The sequence below is a fragment of the Salmo salar genome, chromosome ssa01, assembly GCF_905237065.1.
Source record: "Salmo salar chromosome ssa01, Ssal_v3.1, whole genome shotgun sequence".
Classification (NCBI taxonomy): Eukaryota; Metazoa; Chordata; class Actinopteri; order Salmoniformes; family Salmonidae; genus Salmo; species Salmo salar.
In genome coordinates, this window is record NC_059442.1 from 162,790,086 (window position 1) to 162,815,625 (window position 25,540).

A 25,540-nucleotide genomic window follows, 5' to 3' on the forward strand; every position below is an offset into this window, starting at 1 on the left:
GCATTCCAATTCATCCCAAAGGTTTTTGATGGAGCTGAGGTCAGGGCTCTGTGCAGGCCAGTCAAGTTCTTCCAAACCGATCTCAACAAACTATTTCTGTATGGACCTCGCTTTGTGCATAGGGACATTGTCATGCTGAAACAGGAAAGGGCCTTCCCAAACTTTTGCCACAAAGTTGGAAGCACAGAATCATCTAGAATGTCATTGTATGCTGTAACGTTAAGATTTCCCTTCACTGAAACTAAGGGGCCTAGCCCGAACCATGAAAAACAGCCCCAGACCATTAGTCCTCCTCCACCAAATATTACAGTTGGCACTATGCATTGGGGCAGGTAGCGTTCTCCTGGCATCCGACAAACCCAGATTCGTCCGTCGGACTGCCAGATGATGAAGCGTGATTCATCACTCCAGAGATCGCGTTTCCACTGCTCCAGAGTCCAATGGTGGCAAGCTTTACACCACTCAAGCAGACGCTTGGAATTGTGCATGGTGATCTTTGGCTTGTGTGCAGAAACCCATTTCATGAAGTTCCTGACAAACAGTTCTTGTGCTGACGTTGCTTCCAGAGGAGCTTCAGCACTCAGCAGTCCCGCTCTGTGAGCTTGTGTGGCCTACCACTTCGCGGCTGAGTCTTGTTGCTCCTAGATGTTTTCCCTTCACAATAACAGTACTTGTAGTTAACCGGGGCAGCTCTAGCAGGGCAGAAATTTGACAAACTGACTTGTTGGAAAGGTGGCATCCTATGACGGGGCCATGTTGAAAGTCACTGAGCTCTTCAGTAAGGCCATTCTACTGCCAATGTTTGTCTATGGAGATTGCTGGCTATGTGTTTGATTTTATACACCTGTCAGCAACGGGTGTGGCTGAAATAACATAATACACTAATTTGAAGGGATGTACACATACTTTTGTATATATAGTGTATTAATCAACTCAACCGTTAACAGAGCTCTCATCATGACCCGTCCAAGGCAGTCAGTGACACTTCTGGGTGAACTATTGTCACCTTGTTCCTGTTGCGTCTTGTGTGGTATCGGACAACCAAAGACTTTCATTAGCTTCAAAGAGAGAGGCGTTTTGTCCACAGATTCATTCACAGCTCTTCACTGCTCCATTCTGGGGCTGTGTAAACTGTAGAGTGGGGCATGCCTATTCATCTTGAGCTATATATAACCCTCCTTGTCCTACCTCCAAGCCTGTTGGGAGAAAACGGAGAGAGAAAGAGAGGGGGGTGGAGAGAGAGGAAGAGGTAGAGAGGCAGAGCAATGGAGAGTTGGAGAGAGAGAGAGGTGGGGGAGGATAGAGAAAGAGCTGAGTATCTTTTCTGCTCATTTTTTATCCCTCATTTCATTCAAGGACATTTCAGAAGTGCTCGGCTGAAAAGGCCTTGTCACACTGTCTGTAAGCGTTGTCCTTATCACCATGAAAAGCCGCACACTTCAGTAGCAAGCAGTATGCATCACTTACCCGTGTTTGGAGGCTTTGGTGTCATTATTCTGTGCAACATTTTCATAGTCAAAATCGCACAGAAATGTTTGTTACAGCCTACGCTTAGTCATGCAATACAGTAAGGCAGCATTCAACTTGACAGACACGAGTTGTTGTACATCTATCATTTTCAATGAATGTCATATAATATTTGAGAGTCTTGAACATATGTGTGAAGTGTGTCCTTTGCTCAGTGCAGTAACTAAGGAAAACATGGGTTTGTTAGTAACTAGGAGAATCATGGGTTTGTTAGTAACTAAGGGAAGCAGGGGTTTGTTAATATCTGAGGGGATCAGGGGATTGTTAGTAACTAAGGGAATCAGGGGTTTGTTAGTAACTAAGGGAATCAGGGGATTGTTAGTAACTAAGGGAATCAGGGATTTGTTAGTAACTAATGGAATCAGGAGTTTGTTAGTAACTAAGGGAATCATGGGTTTGTTAGTAACTAAGGGAATCAGGGGTTTGTTAGTAACTAAGGGAATCAGGGTTTGTTCATAACTAAGGGAATCAGGGGTTTGTTAGTAACTAAGGGAATCAGGGGTTTGTTAGTAACTAAGGGAATCAGGGGTTTGTTAGTAACTAAGGGAATTAGGGGTTGTTAGTAACTAAGGGAATCAGGGGTTAATTAGGAACTAAGGGAATCAGAGGTTTGTTTGAAACTAAGGTAGTCAGGGTTTGTTAGTAACTAATGGAATCTGTGTTTGTTAGTAACTAAGGGAATCAGATGTGTGTTTGAAACTAAGGTAGTCAGGGTTTGTTAGTAACTAATGGAATCTGTGTTTGTTAGTAACTAAGGGAATCTGGGTTTGTTGTGGAGTTAGAGATCTGTCCATTGTTACATTGACATGCTGGTTTAACCTTTGCAATTCATCTATTAAGCCTGGACTTATTTACGATTCTCACGCTACGTGCGTTCAACCCTTCGGCAGATATCTAACTCCAGACATTATGGTTTGTGGAGGTAGCCTATATTGAACATGATTGCACTGATCTATCATTCTGATACAAGGATGTAAATAGCTATTCTATCAAAACTGGTTGCCAGGATAATGTTAAATTAACGGCCATTAACTTGATTTAAAGAAGCATATTTTAAATGCTGTTATTGGAAGCTAGCTATCATGTAGTCTCCCACAGTTAACACTATTTATACAATTAATCCAAGCACACATTCTCCCAATGTATCTGAAGTTTCCTTTTGGCTTGGAAAAAGGTTCCGCTTTAATAGGGCGTGGCTTCCTAGCATATTTCAACTGGACGTCTCAATCAGTCACTGCTGACATCCTCAAACAAACATCTGTCTACCGAGCTTATTCTCAGTGCCCCGGCTGCCCACCGGAGAGATTTGCTCTGCCTCCTTATTCTCTACGGAAATCTAAAACTGGAACCCAGGCTATATTTCCCAATTCTCTCTTCTTTTCTCAGCATGTTCTACTCATGAACATTAGATTCCTCCCTCCCTAGGCACAGACAACCTCCAGTATCCATCCATTCATCCTTCAGCCCGTCCACCTGTCTATGACTCTGTGTTTCCTTCTAGAAGCATCAGTCCATCTAGCTAATAACAGGTCACTGTGTGTTGTCGGGGGTCTGAATTTATGGGTCTGCCTGGTGAAAGGATGTGGGGTTTGAAAACAAAGAGAGGGAGGGAGAGAGATAAAGAGAGAACGTGTGAGGGAGAGAGAGAGAGAGAGACACAGAGAGGAAAATAAAGAGTAGTCCTCTTTAGCTTAGTTGGTAGAGCATGGCGCTTGTAATGCCAGGATAGTGGGTTTGATTCCTGGGGCCACCCTTACGTAAAATGTATTCACCCATGACTGTAAGTTGCTCTAGATAAAAGTGTCTGCTAAATTCCATTGTAGAGAGAGAGACTGCTGGAATCAACAGAGACCTCCTGGGTGCTTGGACTGGGGCCAGACAACATGAATCTTTAGCGATTGTGTCTGTACTCTGTACTGATGGTGACTGCCCTTCTGGGGGGTGGCTGCCTGGAGGCAATGCATTAACTAATGCAGCCTTCATCACCTTAATGACTACTGTGCTAGGCTGCTAGCTCCAACCTAAAGTATGTTCAAAATGGCACTCTATACCCTACATAGTGCACTACTTCTGACCAGAGCCCTATAGGCCCTGGTCAGAAGTACTGCAATATTGGGAAATGGGTGCCATTTGAGACGTGGCCCTACTGTAGCCAGCCAGCAGGCTTCCAGGAAATGAAATGAGACTGTTAGAGCTATTTTGTCTTCTACGTAAGGGTTAGGGAGATGGGTCAGAGATGTCTGGGTACCAGTCTCTTCAGCTAACATTCCACTCCTTCTCATTGCCAAAGAGACTGGCCTTTCGGCAATCTTCAAATATAAACATTCTATCATTAATGAGCTTGAGGATATCAGAGGATTTGATCCTGATCCTATCATCCAATCACAATGTTTATGCAAATTAGACTGATAGGAAAGCGTTCAAACTTAATTCATGATCTAACATTGGGCATTCTGACATAATACATTTCATTGTAAACATAAACATTGGGCGCGGGGATTCCTGTTTATTGAATTTTTACCACCAGCCAATGTGATCACATCATACCAGACAAGCTCTCGCCATTCAAACTTCCCCGCCAGTTCATTTTAGAGCAAAATAAGTGACCAAACTATTTTTCTACTTCTGGGACAAACAATGGGCTAGGCTACTGATTGAAGAGCTATAAGATGAATACAGAGGATGAAAGAGAGAGAGGCCAATGGAGATACATTAATTGTGCAAGAAAGGGACAGTGAAGACAGAGATGAGTAAATTATTAATTAATTCATAGACTGGGCTATTAATCCACCATTCATATGCTAGCCTTTAAATTAGGCCTAGCCTACAGTGAATTTAGGCGACCACTGTTTTGGTCTAACGCACGTCTTGTAGCAATGAATTTAAGTTGAACATCGCCAAATGTTTCAGTTTAATTAAATGTGCAATAAAAAAGTACATTGCCTAGGCCTATTTAATGAAACCCTGGTTGTTGGCCTGGGCAACAGATCGCAACGCAGCGAATCCCCATTCCCCACAGAGCTCATTTTTGGAAATGGCAAGTTCACTTTCTCATCCATAAACACATATCAAGTGCAAGTAAGCTGTCCAGCAGCTCACGTCAGCATGATGGGGGGCAATTTCATTAGGAGGGATGTCTAAAAGCGTCAGCATGCTTCAGTTCGGCAGGCGCCTAGCCAGAGGGTATGTTCGCATACTCCCTTAAAAGAACTTCACTTAAAATATGAGGAAAAGGGAAATAGTACTGCTGTCCATTTTGAGACGCCATAGCCAGTATGCTCTTCCTCCAAATAATCAGAATTAATCTAAAATAACTCAAGAAATCGGTCATTCATTTTGACGTTTTAACCGAGGAGATCTTAGTCGCACAATTTTACATCTAACTAAGATGTTTGGTGCAGTATTTCACAATGAAAAGGAGTTGTCTCTCGTTGAACGACAACAAAGGGTGCCTTCGTAAATTCACTCTGGCTATCTAATCCGATTTCAGAGCACTCGTCTGAGTGTGCTAGAGCACAGAATAACTGATGAATTTATGAACGCTTAACACCCGTTGAATATGACCGGTATCAGTAAACGTCGGCAAAGAAGCGTAATTCAATTGTTGCCAGCAGCAAAATTACAGTCACCAACACTCTGGATAACATGTAAACAGCCTAACCAGCTCTGCTAGGGCGTGTAAAATGGTCAGAGTGAGGTGTTCTCTCATTTGTGTCTGGAAGTAGCTAGCCAAAGTTAGCCAGTTAACTTGGGTGCTTGATTGCCGTTGTGAGGTCATAACGCTCGGGTCAACCACACCCCTCCTCCAGAGCGTCCAGTGTGCACCTCGAAGGCTCCGAGAGTGAAACGCTCTGAATGTACTAACAGACAATCTGGCAACGCTCTGAATTTATGAGCGCACTACAGATTGAATTTACGAACACACCCAAAGACTTTATTGAAGAATCTCTATTGTTGACAAATCACCGATGAAGGAGCGTAGACTTCGGCTCCGAATTTTGGCTTGCCTCAAGAAAAAATGCTGTGTGCCCGAACAGCCGAAAAAAAACCCAAGGAAGTCCAAAACAAATAGAAACCTCACAAAATGTCTTCATAATAGATGCACAAACTCTTATGCAGACGCTTAACGTGAATCGCTAAAATAATGATTAGGATTACATTTCCATAATTGAAATATTAGACCTATGCGGACACCTATACATTTGGCAGCCAAGCATGAGTGATCAATGTGGCTTTTTATCGTATAGCCATGTTGAAATATCTTCACGCCTACAATAAAACCCACCAGGCTTCTGTCATAAGAGTCAATTAAATGAAGAAAAAAAATTATTAGGCCTACAGGGGGCAGTTTAGAAAAATTAATCCCGTGAAAATCTTCCTCTGGTATAAGCCACACTCAATGTCCCCTTTGCTAAAAATATTTTCAGAACACTCCAAAATCGCAGGTTATAAAATGTACGAGGAAAAAAAAATATTGCTCACGATCTACAGCAATCCTTTAAGTGGACCACAAAAAATATGAAATACTTAGGATGCTTAATAAGTGACAACAACAACAAATATATAAAGTAACTTTATTCCATTACTCAACAATATGAAAGCAGGTGTAATTAAATTGAATAATCTTCCCATAAATCTTCCCAGTAGAATAAACCTCTTTAGATTGGCATAGCTCCCAAAGTTTTTGTAATTATTTGTATTACCACACCGAAGACATTCTTTAAAAAGTATACTCAGTCATAACATACTTTTATATGGGCAAATATAACAGAATAAAAAGGAAAGTTTTACATGTTTCTACATCTGAGGGTGGTTTTGTCTCCCTGCTGTTTGATGCTACTTGGCTATCTGCCAAACTTTTCGTTTTTTACTTTGAATACATTTCCCAACGTCTTCATTTTTTCCTCGCTCAACTTTTTACTTTCAACTTTTTCACCCCGGATGCTTTATCTGGACATGGCTCTACAGGACCGCCACCAGCCCAAAAAGCTAAGTAACGTTTGTAACATTAACACTATGCCATCTAATTGCGGTCGCTGTACTCATAATATACAGGAGAACTATCGCCTTATGGTGAGGATAGCCGTGTTGCAAGCCCAGCTTTAGATGCTGTTAGGCAAGGGCAATTTAAGTGTAGGAAAGGATGAAACGGCGTCTGTGCCACCATCAGTAAATACAGATTTTAGTATAAATCCCACGGCACAGTCCCCGCAGCCGGACAATTTTCTCAAGGCTTCTGGAGAAAAATGCTGTCGGCGTGCTCAACCGGTGTCGCTCATTCAGCCGACAGAAACTTTCAACCGGTTCTCCCCATTCAGCAACAAGTCAGAGGCCGAGCTTTCTCAGGTCTCTCCTCCACCTGTTACGGGTCTGAGCTGCCGAAGCCTCCAACCATTAGCTTGAACAAATTGAAAACCCTAGTCATTGGCGACTCCATTACTCACAATATTAGACTTAAAAAGAATCATCCAGTGACCATACACTGTTTAGCAGGGGGCAGGGCTTCCAACGTAAAGGCTAATCTGAAGATACTGCTGGCTAAGGCTAAAACTGGCGAGTGTAGAGAGTATAGAGATATTGTTATCCACATCGGCACCAAAGATGTTAGGATAAAGAGGGCACGACAAAACCTATTCCTCCACAGGAGACTGAAAAGATTTGGCATGGATCCTCAGATCCTCAAAAGGTTTTACAGCTGCACCATCGAGAGCATCCTGACGGGTTACATCACTGCCTGGTATGGCAACTGCTCGGCCTCCGACTGCAAGGCACTACAGAGGGTAGTGCGTACGGCCCAGTACATCACCGGGGCCAAGCTTCCTGCCATCCAGGACCTCTATACCAGGCGGTGTCAGAGGAAGGCCCTAAAAATGGCCAAAGACTCCAGCCAACTTAGTCATAGACTGTTCTCTCTGCTACCACACGACAAGCGGTACCGGAGCGCCAAGTCAAGGTCCAAGAGGCTTCTAAACAGCTTCTACCCCCAAGCCATAAGACTCCTGAACAGCTAATCAAATGGTTACCCAGACTATTTGCGTTCGCAAATAGTCCCCCTTACACTGCTGCTACTCTCTGTTATTATCAATGCATAGCCACCTTAATAACTCTACCCAAATAATGATTTGTTATTCTTATCTCTTACTTTTTTTTAGGTATTTTCTTAAAACTGCATTGTTGGTTAAGGGCTTGTAAGTAAGCATTTCACTGTAAGGTCTACACCTGTTGTATTCGGCGCATGTGACAAATACAATTTAATTTGATTTGAAGCAGCTAGAGGTCACCAAGCGCAAGATAGCTTCAGCATGTAAATCAGCTAGAAAGATGTCGGCATCGAGTAATCGTGTCTGTGCCTCGATCTAGGTTGAGCAAAACAAAACATGGAGGTGTTCGCTTTAGCAATCTCACTGGAATAAGACCTCCATTCCTGTCATTATTGAAAGATATTGTGATATCTCACATCTCAAAATAGGGTTACATAATGTTAGATCCCTCACTTCCAAGGCAGTCATAGGCAATGAACTAATCACTGATCATAATCTTGATGTGATTGGCCTGACTGAAACATGGCCCAAGCCTGATGAATTTACTGTGTTGAATGAGGCCTCTCCTCCTGGTTACACTGGTGACCATATCCCCTGCGCATCCCGCAAAGGCGGAGGAGGTGTTGCTAACATTCATGACAGCAAATTTCAATTACCCCCAAAAAAGACTGTTTTTGTATTTTGAGATTCTAGTAATAATCTATGCAGGCTACTCAATCACTTTTTATACAGTGGAAGTCGGAAGTTTACATACACAGAAGTTTACATACACTCCACAAATTTCTTGTAAACAAACTATAGTTTTGGCAAGTCGGTTAGGACATCTAATTTTCCAACAATTGTTTACAGACAGATTATTTAACTTATAATTCACTGTATCACAATTCCAGTGGGTCAGAAGTTTACTTACACTAAGTTGACTATGCCTTTAAACAGCTTGGAAAATTCCAGAAAATTATGTCATGGCTTTAGAAGCTTCTGATAGGCTAACTGACATCATTTGAGTCAATTGGAGGTGTACCTGTGGATGTATTTCAAGGCCTACCTTCAAACTGAGTGACTCTTTGCTTGACATCATGGGAAAATCAAAAGAAGTCAGCTAAGACCTCAGAAAAAAATGGTAGTCCTCCACAAGTCTGGTTCATCCTTGAGAGCAATTTCCAAACACCTGAAGGTACCACGTTCATCTGTACAAACAATAGTACGCAAGTATAAACACCATGGGACCACACAGCCGTAATACCGCTCAGGAAGGCGATGCGTTCTGTCTCCTAGAGATGAACGTACCTTGGTGCGAAAAGTGCAAATCAATCCCAGAACAACAGCAAAGGACCTTGTGAAGATGCTAGAGGAAACAAGTACAAAAGTACCTATATCCACAGTAAAACGAGTCCTATATCGACATAACCTGAAAGGCCGCTCAGCAAGAAAGAAGCCACTGCTCCAAAACCGCCATAAAAAAAACGGACTACGGTTTGCAACTGCACATGGAGAAATGTCTTCTGGTCTGATGAAACAAAAATAGAACTGTTTGGCCATAATGACCATCATTATGTTTGGAGGAAAAGGGGGAGGCTTGCAAGCCGAAGAACACCATCCCAACCATGAAGCACGGGGGTGGCAGCATCATGTTGTGGGGGTGCTTTGCTGCAGGAGGGACTGGTGCACTTCACAAAATAGAAGAAATCAGAAGGAAGGAAAATTATGTGGATATATTGAAGCAACATCTCAAGACATCAGCCAGGAAGTTATAGCTTGGCCGCAAATGGGTCTTCCAAATGGACAATGGCCCCAAGCATACTTCCAAAGTTGTGGCAAAATGGCTTAAGGACAACAAAGTCAAGGTACTGGAGTGGCCATCACAAAGCCCTGACCTCAATCCCATAGAAAATTTGTGGGCAGAACTGAAAAAGTGTGTGTGAGCAAGGAGGCCTACAAACCTGACTCAGTTACACCAGCGCTGTCAGTAGGAATGGGCCAAAATTCACCCAACTTATTGTGGGAAGCTTGTGGAAGGCTACCCGAAACGTTTGACCCAAGTTAAACAATTTAAAGGCAATGCTACCAAATACTAATTGACTGTATGTAAACTTCTGACCCACTGGGAAAGTGATGAAAAAATAAAAGCTGAAATAAATCATTCTCTCCACTATTTTTCTGACATTTCACATTCTTAAAATAAAGTGGTGATCCTAACTGACCTAAGACAGGGAATCTTTACAAGGATTACATGTCAGGAGTTTTGAAAAACTGAGTTTAAATGTATTTGGCTAAGGTGTACGTAAACTTCCGACTTCAACTGTAGCTACTGTTCACAGGCCTCCTGGGCCGTATACAGCGTTCCTTACTGAGTTACCTGAATTCCTATCGGAGCTTGTAGTCATGGCAGATAATATGACATTTTTGGTGACTTTAGTATTTACATGGAAAAGTCCACAGACCCACTCCAAAAGGCTTTCGGAGTCATCATCAACTCATTGGGTTTTGTCCAACATGTCTCCGGACCTACTCATTGCCACAGTCATACCCTGGATGTAGTTTTGTCCCGTGGAATAAATACTGTGGATCTAAATGTTTTTCCTCATAATCCTGGACTATCGGACCACCATTTTATTACATTTGCAATCGCAACAAATAATCTGCTCAGGCCCCAGCCAAGGATCATCAAAAGCCATGCTATAAATTCTCAGACAACCCAAAGATTCCTAGATGCCCTTCCAGACTCCCTCCACCTACCCATGGATGTCAGAGTACAAAAATCGGTTAACTACCTAACTGAGGATCTTAATTTAACATTGTGTAATACTCTAGATGCAGTCATATCCCTAATAACAAAAAATTGTTGTCACAAGAAATTTGCTCCCTGGTATACAGAAAAGTCTTCTGGCTAGCTTGGAAAGACAGTCTGTGGAATATCGAAGAGCCCTCACTGCTGCTCGATCATCCTATTTTTCCAACCTAATTGAGGAGACAATTTCAAAAAATGGTATTTACATCTTTCACTTCAGCAGTGATAAATTCATGAACGTCTTCAATGCATTTACATTACATTTAAGTCATTTAGCAGACGCTCTTATCCAGAGCGACTTACAAATTGGTGCATTCACCTTATAATATCCAGTGGAACAACCACTTTACAATAGTGCATCTAAATCTTTTAAGGGGGGGGTTAGAACGATTACTTTATCCTATCCCAGGTATTCCTTAAAGAGGTGGGGTTTCAGGTGTCTCCGGAAGGTGGTGATTGACTCTGCTGTCCTGGCGTCGTGAGGGAGCTTGTTCCACCATTGGGGTGCCAGAGCAGCGAACAGTTTTGACTGGGCTGAGCGGGAACTGTGCTTCCTCAGAGGTAGGGAGGCTAGCAGGCCAGAGGTGGATGAATAGATCATGATCATTAGAAAGCAAATGATGGACTCCACTTTGAATCTGCGTATTTCTCCAAAGCTCAGTTGTCCTGAGTTTGCACAGAACTGCCAGGACCTAGCATCAATAGAGACACTCAAGTTTGACACATTCATGAAAATAGTCATGGCCTCTAAACCGTCAAGCTGCATACTGGACCCTATTCCAACTAAACTACTGAAAGAGCTGCTTCCTGTGCTTGGCCCTCCTATGTTGAACATAATACATGGCTCCCTATCCACCGGATGTGTACCAAACTCACTAAAAGTGGCAGTAATAAAGCCCAGAAAATGTAAAAAATGATCAGCCTATTTTGAATTTCCCATTCCTCTCAATAAAAAAAAAGCTGTTGCACAGCAACTCACTGCCTTCCTGAAGACAAATAATGTATATGAAATGCTTCAGGCTGGTTTTAGACCCCATCATAGCACCGAGACTGCACTCGTAAAGGTGGTAAGTTACCTTTTTATGGTGTCAGACCAAGGCTCTGCATCTGTCCTCCTGCTCCTAGACCTTAGTGCGGCTTTAGACACCATCTATCACCACATTCTTTTTGAGAGATTAGAAACCCTAATTGGTCTACACGGACAAGTTCTTGCCTGGTTTAGATCTTATCTGTCAGAAAGATATCAGTTTGTCTCTGTGGATGGTTTGACCTCTGACAAATCAATCGTAAGTTTCATTTTTCCTCAAGGTTCAATATATTGTTTTCAATATATATTCTACCTCTTGGTGGTGTCATTTGGAAACACAATGTCAACTTTCACTGCTATGCGGACGACACACAGCTGTACATTTCGATAAAACTTGGTGAAGCCCCAAAATTGCCTTCCCTGGAAGCCTGTGTTTCAGGCATAAGGAAGTAGATGGTGGCAAATGTTTTACTTTTAAACTCAGACAAAACAGATGCTAGTTCTAGGTCCCAAGTTGTTGGATCTGACAATTAATCTTGGTGGTTGTACAGTCGTCTCAAATAAAACTGTGAAAGACCTCGGCGTTACTCTGGACCCTGATCTATCTTTTGACCAACATATCAAGAATATTTCAAGGATAGTTTTTTTCCATATTCGTAACATTGCAAAAAATCTGATAAAGCACTAAATAAACTTCAGTTAGTGCTAAACACAGCTGCTAGAACTAGAACCAAAACATTTGATCATATTACTCCAGTGCTAGCCTCTACATTGGCTTCCTGTTAACACTAGGGCTGATTTCAAAGTTTTACAGCTAACCTACAAAGCTTGCTCCTGCTGTACAAACCTACACGAACGCTACGGTCACAAGACGCCGGCCTCCTTATTGTCCCTTGAATTTCTAAGCAAACAGCTGGAGGCAGGGCTTATTCCTATAGAGCTCAATTTTATGGAATGATCTGACTATCCAAGTGAGAGACACAGACTCAACCTTTAAGTCTGTACTGAAGACTCATCTCTTCAGTAGGTCTTATGAATGAGTGTAGTCTGGCCCAGGGGCGTGAAGATGAATGGCAAGGCACTGGAGCGACGAACTGCCCTTGCTGTCTCTGCCTGGCCGGCTCCCCTCTCTCCACTGGGATTCTCTGCCTCTGACTCTATTACAGGGGCTGAATCACTGGCTTACTAGTGCTCTTCCATGCCGTCCCTAGGAGAGGTGCGTCACTTGAGTGGGTTGAGTCACAGACGTGATCTTCCTGTCCGGTTTTGCGCCCCTCGGGCTCGTGCGGTGAAGGAGATCTTCGTGGGCTATACTCAGCCTTGTCTCAGGGTAGTAAGTTGCTGGTCTGCGGATATCCCTCTAGTGGTGTGGGGGCTGTGCTTTGGCAAAGTGGGTGGGGTTATATCCTGTCTGGTTGGCCCTGTCTGGAGGTATCGTCGGAAGGGCCACAGTGTCCCCTGACTCACCCCCGTCTCAGCCTCCAGTATCTATGCTGCAATAGTCTATGTGCCGGGGGGGTTAGGGTCAGTCTGTTGTATCTGGTGTAATTCTCCTGTCTTATCTGGTGTCCTGTGTGACTTTAAGTATGTTCCCTCTAATTCTCTCTCTCTCCCTCCCCTCCCGGAGGACCTGAGCCCTAGGATCATGCTTCAGGACTACCTTGCCTGATAACTCCTGGCTGTCCCCAGTCCACCTGGTCTTGCTGCTGCTCCAGTTTCAACTGTTCTGCCTGCGGCTAGAGAACCCTGACCTGTTTACCGGACGTGCTGTTTTCGACTCTCTCTACCGCACCTGCTGTTTCGACCGCTGAATGCTCGGCTATGAAAAACCAACTGACATTTACTCTTGAGGTACTGACCTGTTGGACCCTCTACAACCACTGTGATTATTATTTGACCTTGCTGGTCATCTATGAACGTTTGAACATTTTGAAGAACAATCTGGCCTTAAATGGCCATATACTCTTATAATCTTCACACGGCACAGCCAGAAGAGGACTGGTCACCCCTCAGAGCCTGGTTCATCTCTAGGTTTCTTCCTAGGTTCCGGCTTTTCTAGGGAGTTTTTTTCTAGCCACCATGCTTCTACATCTGCATTGCTTGCTGTTTGGGGTTTTAGGCTGGGTTTCTGTATAGCACTTTGTGACATCTGCTGATGTAAAAAGTGCTTTATAAATACATTTGATCGATTTTAACCTTCCAGACTTGGAATTGTATCAACTCCCTACCCAAGGCTTTTACTTGCTACATAGGGCTAGTTATTAAATGCACTAAAGAGGAACAATGGGTACATATTGAAGATGCGCATGCCCATGTCTATTTTTAAAGGATAAAGCTAAGAACATGAATAACTTAATAGTTAAGAACACTATAACGATATGGAAGAAAATGAAACATATATTTTGCAAGAACCATTATCACTCCCTAGAAACACAACCTTATGGAACAATCCTTGGATAGCTTTTTAGAATTCATCGATAAATTGTCCCACATGGAAAACTAAAGGCATAGAAACCATAAATGACTTGGTAACAGGAAATACATTTATTTCCATGATAGCTTAAAAAAACAATTTTGGACTGACCAATGTAGGTATTTTCAAATACATCCAATTTAAAAGTTTTATATCACACAATGTTAATTTGAAATCTTTTGGACATCAGAGCAATCTTGAGGGAATCCTATTTGAGTCACCAAAGGATGTTCATATGATAGGTAAACTATAGAAAACCTTGCAGAGAGCCTATACACATTTTTATTATTATTATTGGAACCAAGATTAAAAAATAATTGATATTGGTACAAGATGGAAGGAATGTTGAAACATAACTAATGATATTACAGTTAACAAAAATGTACTCTTAATCCAGTATAAATTAATGTATAGAATGTATTATACAAGAGACAAAATTCACAAATTCTACAGCACAATGGCAGATTCATGTTTGAAGTGTAAAACTTCTAATGACTCCATAATTCATGCCTTCTGGGAATTTTACAAAATTATAAAATTATAAATTCTAGGCGGAGTTGGAAAGATGGATGTCAGAGGTATGGCAATGTAAATGAACTTTTAATTTGCCTGTCTGTATATTTCAAGACATGACATACTGTATGAGGGTGCAGTGAGATACCCGATGGGCTGGACAATACTCTTCTCATCAATTATCTTAAAAAACATATTCTCAAAAACTGGAAATCAGCCAATCCTCCATTGTTCACACAATGGAAAGGTCAAATGCTTTGTTATCAAAAAATTGAAAGAGCGTGGGCGACGGAGAGAAACAAAATGGTGCAGTTTGAGGCCATGTGGCAGAAAGTGATAAGGGTGCTGGAGATAAGGGTGGGGACTAGTGGGTCTGGGCAGATGTTTTTTCATTTGTATGTTTTGTATTATTTATAATATATAAAAAATTATATAAAAAAGGAATAAGGCACATACTTGCATAATAATTACATATCTAACATCTCTAGTAATATTATAGCTCTCTCTCTTCACCATTCAAACTTTCATTGTTAATTATTTTGAAAGCATAGCCACGGGAAGTACGGCTGCTGAGGTAGCTGCAGCACCCCCTGAAAGTGTGATTTTTTTTCACAAAAAGTAGTACACTGGGCCTTTACTAGTCCTGTATTTGCAGACCGATATAGGGCAAATATTGGTTTTGTTTAATCACAAAACCAGAGAGCAACATCTGTCCAGTGATGTCCACAAAACATATTGCATGTAACAAGAGATGGGGAGGTTCTTTGGGAAGGGGGGAATGGGGAGGTTGGCTGGGAAGGAGGGAATGGGGAGGTTGGCTGGGAAGGGGGGGACAGAGAGAAAGAGATCCCCCCTCTGCTTCCCAAAACCCCATTTCTTTCCCAAACCCCATAGAAACAGTATGGGAGTTTATCAAAGTTGGATTTGTTTTCGAATCATTTGTGGGTCTGTGTAATCTGAGGGAAATATGTGTCTCTAATATGGTCATACATTTGGCAGGAGGTTAAGAAGTGCAGCTCAGTTTCCACTTCCTTTTGTGGGCAGTGTGCAGATAGCCTGTCTTGTCATGAGAGCCAGGTCTGCCTACGGCGGCCATTCTCAATAGCAAAGCTATACTCACTGAGTCTGTACATAGTCAAAGCTTTCCTTAAATTCTCTCTCACTCTCTCTCTCGCTCTCTCTATCGTGCTCTCTCTCTCATATATTCCCTGTCAGACAGACTTGATTTTCCACTCTCCAGGCTGGCTCACCCTGTGATCGTAGTACTGTACTCTACTGTCATATCAGGCTTCTTCTGTTTGCAGTAATTAGAGCAGTGTATTGAGACAGTTATGTTGCTTCATGTCGCGTGCTTTGTGCAAACACAGACCTGAGACTTGCCACAGGCGTTTAGTGTAGAACAGCTAGCCAGTTCTGAAGAGACGGTGGTTCAGTTATGACAGAGCAGGGGTCCATGTCTGCTTGCATCTTAATTGAGGTTTGTCTGGGATTTGTGTGTGTGGGGGGGGGGGTGCTTGTGTGTGTGTGTGTTTGTTTAAATATCCTTGTGTGTACCAGAAGTCCTAACAAGGATAGTTAAACAAGGACATTTTTCCGGTCCCCATGAGGAAAAATGCTATTTTAGGTTTAGGGTTACAATTAGGGTTAGGCATTACAGTGAGGTTTAGGGTTAAGGTTAGGAGTTAGGGTTTGGTATAGTTTTAGGGTTAGGGGTTATGGTTAGGTTAAGGGTTGGGGTCAGATTTAGGGTAAGGGGTTAAGGAGAAAGGATTTTGGATTGGAATCAATTATTTGGTCCCCACAAGGATAGCAATACAAAACTGTGTGTGTGTGTACCTGTCTGTATGCAAGTTAGAGTAAAATGAGGGCAAGTGATTAACAGTGTGCTTGTTTATGCACTTTATGTGCGTGATGACTGAGTGTGTGAGCATGTACATGTGCATATACGTGTGTGTGTGTGTGCCTCTCTCTGTCTCTCTGTCTCTCTCTGTCTCTCTCTCTCTCTCTCTCTGTTTGTGTGTTTAACCTAGCATATCCTAGCTGCCACAGTCTGATAAGAGCTCGGTGGTCTTCAAACTGAGTTAAGCCGCGGCTCAGCAACGGGAGGCAAAATGACCACGTAGTCATGGTCCAGGCTGCTTCTGCTAGACTGATTGGTTGAACCCGTCGTTGAGGGGTTTTGTGTCGTCTGCTCGACTCAATATATATTTTTTGATGAGAGGACACTTCAATTAAAACACCAATGAGTGCTTAGCAACAGTGGTGGTGTTTGTTCTAGTGGCAGGTAAATTGGGATTGAAACGATGAGATGTTAGATTTGAGAGAGATGGGTTGAGAGAAGATGGATTGAGAGGGTTTGAGACGAGAGAAATCTCAGAGTCTATTGCTTATGGTTAATACTGTAATGAAATGTTGATATTGTATGGAAATGAGTGTTTGTAGGCTTAGGCTGTATAAAGGTGTATAAAATAATAACATATTTATCATTGAGCCAAATATTTTGTTTGAGTGATCCATCTCAGAAAAGTTGGAAGTAGAAAATGATCACACATCATTTCTTTGTCTAAATCTAAATATGCTTAAATTCCCTTTTAGAATGCTGTATTTAGACATAAAAACAATTTATGACCTTTAACTCTGCTTCAGTGGGGAGTTTTCGAGTGACTTGATACTGTAGGAAAGAGAATGCCATGGGGGAAATCTTTACTTTTCTCAACTGAATAGGGGACCTGCGGGTTGAATTGACATTGCTCTTGCACAGTATGTCTGCCAATGTCACAGAGGAAAAAAGACCAGTTCTGTGAACAGTCTTTGTCCTTATGAGAGGCAGAAAGCTTAGGAATTCACTTTAAGATCCCGTGTATATTTGGGTTGTAGCTAGTATAGGCCTCAACTTAGCAGACATGCAGAGTTAGAACACACAAATCCATTTTTAGATTTAGCATGATTCACATGGAGGTTGCCCTGAATTCCAGCCAATCCAGTGTCTCTCCTCCAACACGTAAAAAGTCCTAAATGATAAACATTAGCAAATAACCTATTGTGAAGCTTATGTTTAGTAGAACCCCACCTCTCCCCACTGTCTGGCAGACATATCAGTGTGGATGACGGATCACCACCTCAAGCTGAACCTCGGCAAGACGGGGCTGCTCTTCCTCCCGGGGAAGGACTGCCGTTCCGATGATCTCGCCAACACCGGTTGACAACTCCCTTGTGTCCTCCTCCCAGAGTGCTAAGAGCCTTGGCGTGACCCTGGACAACACCCTGTCGTTCTCCCAAACATCAAGGCGGTGACCCGATCCTGTAGGTTCATGCTCTACAAAATTCGCAGGACCCTCACACAGGAAGCGCGGGTCAACACATGTCATCTCCCGTCTGGATTACTGCAACTGTGTTGGCTGGGCTCCCTGCCTGTGCCATTAAACCCTACAACTACAACCATACCAGAACGCCGCGCCTCTGGTGTTCAACCTTCCCAAGTTCTCTCCGGCCCCCCCGCTCCGCTCTTCGCTTCCATCGACTGCGGCGCTTGACAAGACCATGGTGCTTGCCTGCGCTGAAGGGAACGCCCTGCAGGCCTACACCCAAACAAGGGCACTCCGTTCATCCACCTCTGGCCTGCTCGCCTCCCTCTGAGCTCTGAGGAAGCACAGTTCCCGCTCAGCCCAGTCAAAACTGTTCGCTGCTCTGGCACCCCAATGGTGGAACAAGCTCCCTCACGACGCCAGGACAGCGGAGTCAATCACCACCTTCCGGAGACACCTGAAACCCCACCTCTTCAAGGAATACCTGGGATAGGATATCTTAAAAGTAGATGCACTATTGTAAAGTGGTTGTTCCACTGGATATTATAGGTGAATGCACCAATTTGTAAGTCGCTCTGGATAAGAGCGTCTGCTAAATGACTAAAATGTAAATGTAAAATGTTCTCTATGTGTTGATGGACGTGGTCTGTAGTTGCTTCAGACAGTGATGTGCTCCTGTTGGTCTCCCAACGCCTGTAATCCAGCCATCTGGGAACCCTACCCTAACCCTAAAATGAACCCCTATCCTTACCCTAACCTTAACCATATCCTTAACTATTTTACATTTTGACTTCAATGGGGTGGGGACGTTCCCAAGGAACCCGGATAGCAAGGACCCACGTCCACCCCTGCCCTCCTCTCCTCTGTTGTCACCCTTGTCCACCTCCCCTCTCCTCCGGCCGCCCAACCGCCACTTCCCAGATGCCCAGTTACCATGGCAACAGAGGCACGGAAGCGTGGAAGCAAACCCAGCAGTCCGGGTGTGATAGTGATAGTGATTGTGGAAACACTGGACTGGGCTATAGCTATTTGCTTTACTCATTTCATACGTATATATTCTATTCTACTGTATTTTAGTCATTACCACTCCGTCATTCTTTTACTTTTAGATTTGTGTGTATTGTTGTGAATTGTTAGATACTACTGCATTGTTGGGAATAGGCTGCCATTTGGGACGCATCCAATGCACTGCATAGGAAGTGGCCCTTTTTCTCTCTCTTTCTCTCTCTCTCTGTTGCTCAATTAAAGGCTGAGGTTGCTATCGGTGCGTACGGTAGTCATTAAGCAAAGTGCAAGAGCAGCTGACTGTGATGAAGTGATGGGTTTTTACTCTGAGCTGTAGATGTATGTCAGGCAGTGCTGTATCTCTGGTCTGAATTATGTGGCGTTCAATCTTTCAATTGACTATTGACGATAATAAGCCGCATTCAGACAGTTAGCGAGGTTGTTCGTACCACTTGTTTAGGATGGTCACCTATTCTCGACCACTGCTACTTTATAATACAAATTCACAGATTGAGTTGATTCACCATTGTTCGTCAAGGAGTGATATCGCCCGAGAGGCCCTGTCTGTCTGTCTGTCTGTCTGTCTGTCTGTCTGTCCGTCTGTCCGTCTGTCCGTCTGTCCGCTTGTGTGCATCTTTACCCCAGTTAACTAGACTGTCTGTCTATGTTGGAACTGACAGTTTTATCTGAAAGAGGTATGCCCATCTCTGTCTGTAGGACACAGCGGGTCAGGAGCGATACCGGACCATTACCACAGCATACTACAGAGGAGCTATGGGCTTCATCCTGATGTATGACATCACCAACGAGGAGTCCTTCGGTTGCGTGCAGGACTGGTGAGTCAAAGATTTATTGCTGTCTGTTTTCTTCACCAGGTGTGTCATGGCAGTTGGATGTCTTTTCTTTTTGTTTTCACCTCCCTCTAACCCTTTGTATCCGTAATAGGGTGTTGTTGTACATCCTTTATGTCAAATACAGTACACCCTGTTTAAAAGGCAAACAACGGAAGAAATTCCAAGAAACGGTGTGATGAGTCATTGGTTAGCTTGGCTGAACATGGCTTCCACCTCAGTGGCCGAAGGCAACCATTTTGTGCACTGAGGCTTAAGTGGAAACAATGGGAAGCAGTGCATGGCATGAAACTCCATATTCTTCCTCACATTGGGACCCTGAAGCAGAGTGTGGATCGATAGCTGCTACAGTCGCATAGTGTAATTCCAACAGCAGGGGAGATGTCCTTACAACACACAGTCTGTGTTTACAGATAGAGAATAGTTACACAATGTGTGTCGAACATAGACTAAAGTAGCGTTGAATGGTTGAATACGCAATATAGCCTAACTATTCTCAGTTGCACTGCAGTCAAAAATGTTAGCTTATAAAGTCTTATAGGAGGCTTCAGAATGCCTTTAGAAGGCCTATATTGTGGTTTCACAAATCATAAGCTAGTAAAAATGTGGTAAGCTCATTTGCTATATCTTGGTTGAGAAGTTGGCATAGCTAGCTGTCTGGTAGCTATCTAGCTAGAACAGTAGGCTATGCTAAGCAGCTAATATTGGCTAGCTAATTTGCTTATATTAGATAGCTAATTTTATGTAAGGTAATGTTATTTAGCTGTTATACATTTTAAAATGGAACAACCCAATGTAAACCACAAACCACAACCCTCCAGCGTTAACTAGTAGCCAACATAGCAAGCTCTCAACCAAGATAACCAGCTAACTATGTCAAATGTGTTGAATGTTCCATGAACAGCACACCGTTTTAACTAATTCAATATTATCATAACACAACACAGAAAGCATATGGTACTTCATGCACGCTTACCCATAGGCCTATTTTATCACAACCAGTTATAGTTCCTCAGAGGTTACTACTGCACTGTAGGAAGACCAAGGGAAAGGTTTGCTCTTTCTCAATGGGTCTATATGCTTGCATCACTAAACCGGATGATATTTTAACAAAAAAAAGGAGGAAAAAAGGGACAGAACAGAAGTCGGCAGTCCAGCGGAGGGGCTTAATATTTAAATCTATTGATTGTAGCCCTCCTCACATTCACTCTGCTTCTTCAGTACAGGACTGAAACCTGAGACGGGTGTGAGACTTGAGGCTGAGGGGGTCCTAAAATGTACACCGTACTGTGGTCTAGTTTGGTATAAAGCAGCACAGCTGCCTGTGGTCAGTTAATGGACCAACAGAAGCATGTTACACTGCAAGCCCGCTTATAGACTAATTGGGTGACACTTTATTTGGTGTGATTATTAATGGCTGATAAAAGCATTATTAGATGCTTGACAGACACTATGCATATGAGAATGTATTAACCATTTATATTATCTATTATTATAAACTGTGTGGTTCCAGCCCTGAATGATGATTGGCTGACAGCCGTGGTATATCACAGGCACGACAAAACATTTATTGTTATGTTGGTAACCAGTTTATAATAGCAATAAGGCACCTCGGGGGTTTGTGGTATATGGCCAATATACCACGACTAAGGGCTGTGTCAAGGCAAGCCGCAATGCGTCGTGCATAAGAACAGCCCTTAGCCGTGGTATATTGGCCATATACCACACCCCCTCAGTGCTTTATTGCTTAATTATATTATGATATATACTCCATGATTCATGAACAACAGGCTTTACATAGCAAGGCTAATGGACAAACTATGTCATAGTGTTTATTTGCAGTGCTCTCGGAAAGTATTCAGACCCCTTGACTTTTTCCACATTTTGTTACGTTACAGCCTTATTCTAAAATAGTTTCAAAAGTTTATTTTCCTCATCAATCTACACACAATACCCCATAATGAACATAGTTATTCAGACCCTTTACACAGTACTTTGTTGAAGCACCTTTGGCAGCAGTTACAGCCTTGAGTCTTCTTGGGTATGATGCTACAAGCTTGGCACACCAGTATTTGGGGAGGTTCTCCAGTTCTTCTATGCAGATCCTGTCAAGCTCTGTCAGGTTGGATGGGGAGCGTCGCTGCACAGCTATTTTCAGGTCCAGGGTCTGGCTGGGACACTGAAGGACGTTCAGAGACTTGTCCCGAAGCCACTCCTGCATTGTGTTGGCTTAGGGTCGTTGTCCTGTTAGACGGTGAACCTTTGCCCCAGTCTGAGGTCTTGAGCATTCTGGAGCAGGTTTTCATCAAGGATCTCTCTGCACTTTGCGCTGTTCATCTTTCCCTCGATCCTGCCTAGTCTCCCGGTCCTTGCCGCTGAAAAACATCTCATCAGCATGATGCTGCCACCACCATGCTTCACCGTAGGGATGGTGCCAGGTTTCCTCCAGAGGTGACGCTTGGCATTCAGGCTAAAGAGTTCAATATTGGTTTCGTCAGACCAGTGAATATTGTTTCTCATGGTCTGAGAGTCTTTAGATGCCTTTTGGCAAACTCCAAGCGGGCTGTCATGTGCCTTTTACTGAGGAATGGCTTCCGTCTGGCCACTCTACCATAAAGTCCTGATTGGTGGAGTGCTGCAGAGATGGTTGTCCTTCTGGAAGGTTCTCCCATCTCCACAGAGGAACTCTGGAGATCTGTCAGTGATCATTGGGTTCTTGGTAACTCCCTGACCAAGGCCCTTCTACCCCCCCGATTGCTCAGTTTGGCCGAGCGGCCAGCTCTAGGAAGACTCTTGGTTGTTCGAAACTACCATTTAAGAATGAATGAGGCCATTGTGTTCTTGGGGACCTTCAATGCTGCAGACATTTTTTCGTACCCTTCCACAGATCTGTGCCTCAACATAATCCTGTCTCGGAGCTCTACAGACAATTCCTTCAACCTCGTGGCTTGGTTTTTGCTCTGACATGCACAGTCAACTGTGGGACCTTATATAGGAAAACCCCCAAAAACCCTGAAATCTCCATCGCTAACTATAACATTTTCCGCCAAGATAGAACTGCCAAAGGGGGCGGTGTTGCAATCTACTGCAAAGATAGCCTGCAGAGTTCTGTATTACTATCCAAGTCTGTACCCAAACAATTCGAGCTTCTACTTCTAAAAATGCACCTTTCCAGAAACAAGTCTCTCACTGTTGCCGCTTGCTATAGACCTCCCTCCGCCCCCAGCTGTGCCCTCGATACCATATGTGAATTGATTGCCCCCCATCTAACTTCTGAGCTCGTGCTACTAGGTGACCTAAACTGGGACATGCTTAATAACACCCCGGCCATCCTACAATCTAAGCTTGATGCCCTCAATCTCACACAAATGATCAATGAACCTACTAGGTACAACCCCAAAGCCGTAAACACGGGAACCCTCATAGATGTCATCCTAACTAACTCACCCTCCAAATACACCTCTGCTGTTTTCAATCAAGATCTCAGCGATCACTGCCTCATTGCCTGCATCCGTAATGGGTCTGCGACCAAACGACCACAACAACGATCACTGTCAAACGCTCTCTAAAAGAATTCTGCAAGCAGGCCTTTCTAATCGACCTGGCCGGGGTATCCTGGAATGACATTGACCTCATCCCGTCAGTAGATGATGCCTGGCTATTCTTTAAAAGTGCCTTCCTCACCATCTTAAATAAGCATGCCCCACTCAATTTTTTACTAGGAATAGATCTAGTCCTTGGTTCACTCCAGACCTGTCTGCCCTTGACCAGCACAAAAACATCCTGTGGCGTTCTGCATTAGCATCGAATAGCCCTCGTGATATGCAACTTTTCAGGGAAGTTAGGAACAAATATACACAGGCAGTTAGAAAAGCTAAGGCTAGCTTTTTCAAACAGAAATTTGCGTCCTGTAGTACTAACTCAAAAAAGTTCTGGGACACTGTAAAGTCCATGGAGAATAAGAACACCTCCTTCCAGCTGCCCGCTACTCTGAGGCTAGGAAACACTGTTACCACCGATAAATGCACTATAATTGAGAATTTCAATAAGCATTTCTCTACGGCTGGCCATGCTTTCCACCTGGCTACCCCTACCCCGGTCAACTGCCCGGCACCCTCCACAGCAACCCGCCAAAGCCCCCACCATTTCTCCTTCACCCAAATCCAGATAGCAGATGTTCTGAAAGAGCTGCAAAATCTGGACCCATACAAATCAGCCGGGCTAGACAATCTGGACCTTCTCTTTCTAAAATTATCTGCCGAAATTGTTGCAACCCCTATTACTAGCCTGTTCAACCTCTCTTTCGTATCGTCTGAGATTCCCAAAGATTGGAAAGCTGCCGCGGTCATCCCCCTCTTCAAAGGGGGTGACACTCTAGTCCCAAACTGCTACAGACCTATATCTATCCTACCCTGTCTTTCGAAGGTCTTCGAAAGCCAAGTTAACAAACAGATTACCGACCATTTTGAATCCCACCGTACCTTCTCCGCTATGCAATCAGGTTTCAGAGCTGGTCATGGGTGCACCTCAGCCACGCTCAATGTCGTAAACGACATCATAACCGCCATCGATAAGAGAAATTACTGTGCAGCCGTATTCATCGACCTGGCCAAGGCTTTCGACCCTGTCAATCACCACATTCTTATTGGCAGACTCGACAGCCTTGGTTTCTCAAATGATTGCCTCGCCTGGTTTACCAACTACTTCTCTGATAGAGTTCAGTGTGTCAAATCAGAGGGCCTGTTGTCCGGACCTCTGGCAGTCTCTATGGGTGTGCCACAGGGTTCAATTCTCGGGCCGACTCTCTTCTCTGTATACATCAATGATCTTGCTCTTGCTGCTGGTGATTCTCTGATCCACCTCTACGCAGATGACACCATTCTGTATACTTCTGGCCCCTCTTTGGACACTGTGCTAACTAACCTCCAGACGAGCTTTAATGCCATACAACTCTCCTTCCGTGGCCTTCAACTGCTCTTAAACGCAAGTAAAACTAAATGCATGCTATTAAATCGATCACTGCCCGCACCTGCTCGCCCGTCCAGCCTCACTACTCTGGACGGCTCTGATTTAGAATACGTAGACAACTACAAATACCTGGGTTTCTGGTTAGACTGTAAACTCTCCTTCCAGACTCACATTAAGCATCTCCAATCCAAAATTAAATCTAGAATCGGCTTCCTATATCGCAACAAAGCATCCCTCACTCATGCTGCCAAACATACCCTCGTAAAACTGACCATCCTACCAATCCTCGACTCTACTCAACAAACTGGATGCAGTCTATCACAGTGCCATCCGTTTTGTCACCAAAGCCCCATACACTACCCACCATTGCAACCTGTACACTCTCGTTGGTTGGCCCTCGTTTCATACTCGTCGCCAAACCCACTGGCTACAGGTTATCTACAAGTCTCTGCTAGGTAAAGCCCCGCCTTATCTCAGCTCACTGGTCACCATAGCAGCACCCACTCGTAGCACGCGCTCCAGCAGGTATATCTCACTGGTCACCCCCAAAGCCAATTCCTCCTTTGGTCGTCTTTCCTTTCAGTTCACTGCTGCCAATGCCTGGAACGAACTGCAAAAATCTCTGAAGCTGGAGACTCATATCTCCCTCACTAGCTTTAAGCACCAGCTGTCAGAGCAGCTCATAGATCACTGCACCTGTACATAGCCCATCTGTAAACAGCCCATCTATCTACCTACCTCATCCCCATACTGTATTTATTTATCTTTCTCCTTTGCACCCCATTATCTCTACTTGCACATTCATCTTCTGCACATCTACCATTCCAGTGTTTAATTGCTATATTGTAATTACTTCGCCACCATGGCCTATTTATTGCCTTAACTTACCTCATTTGCACTCACTGTATATAGACTTTTTGTTTTCTTTTGTTCTACTGTATTATTGACTGTATGTTTTGTTTATTCCATGTGTAACTCTGTTGTTGTATGTGTCGAATTGCTATGCTTTATCTTGGCCAGGTCGCAATTGTAAATGAGAACT

At 43.6% G+C, this 25,540-nt stretch overlaps 1 protein-coding gene across 3 annotated transcripts in view; it reads left to right on the top strand.

Moving 5' to 3' along the window:
• LOC106571279 (ras-related protein Rab-3C) overlaps positions 1–25,540 on the top strand; it is a 63,078-nt gene that overhangs the window by 12,385 nt on the left and 25,153 nt on the right. For all 3 annotated transcript variants that reach the window (XM_014144166.2, XM_014144171.2, XM_014144155.2), the window contains exon 3: positions 19,397–19,515. In XM_014144166.2, the coding sequence (XP_013999641.1) occupies positions 19,397–19,515 (119 nt within the window). The remainder of the gene's footprint in view (positions 1–19,396; positions 19,516–25,540) is intronic.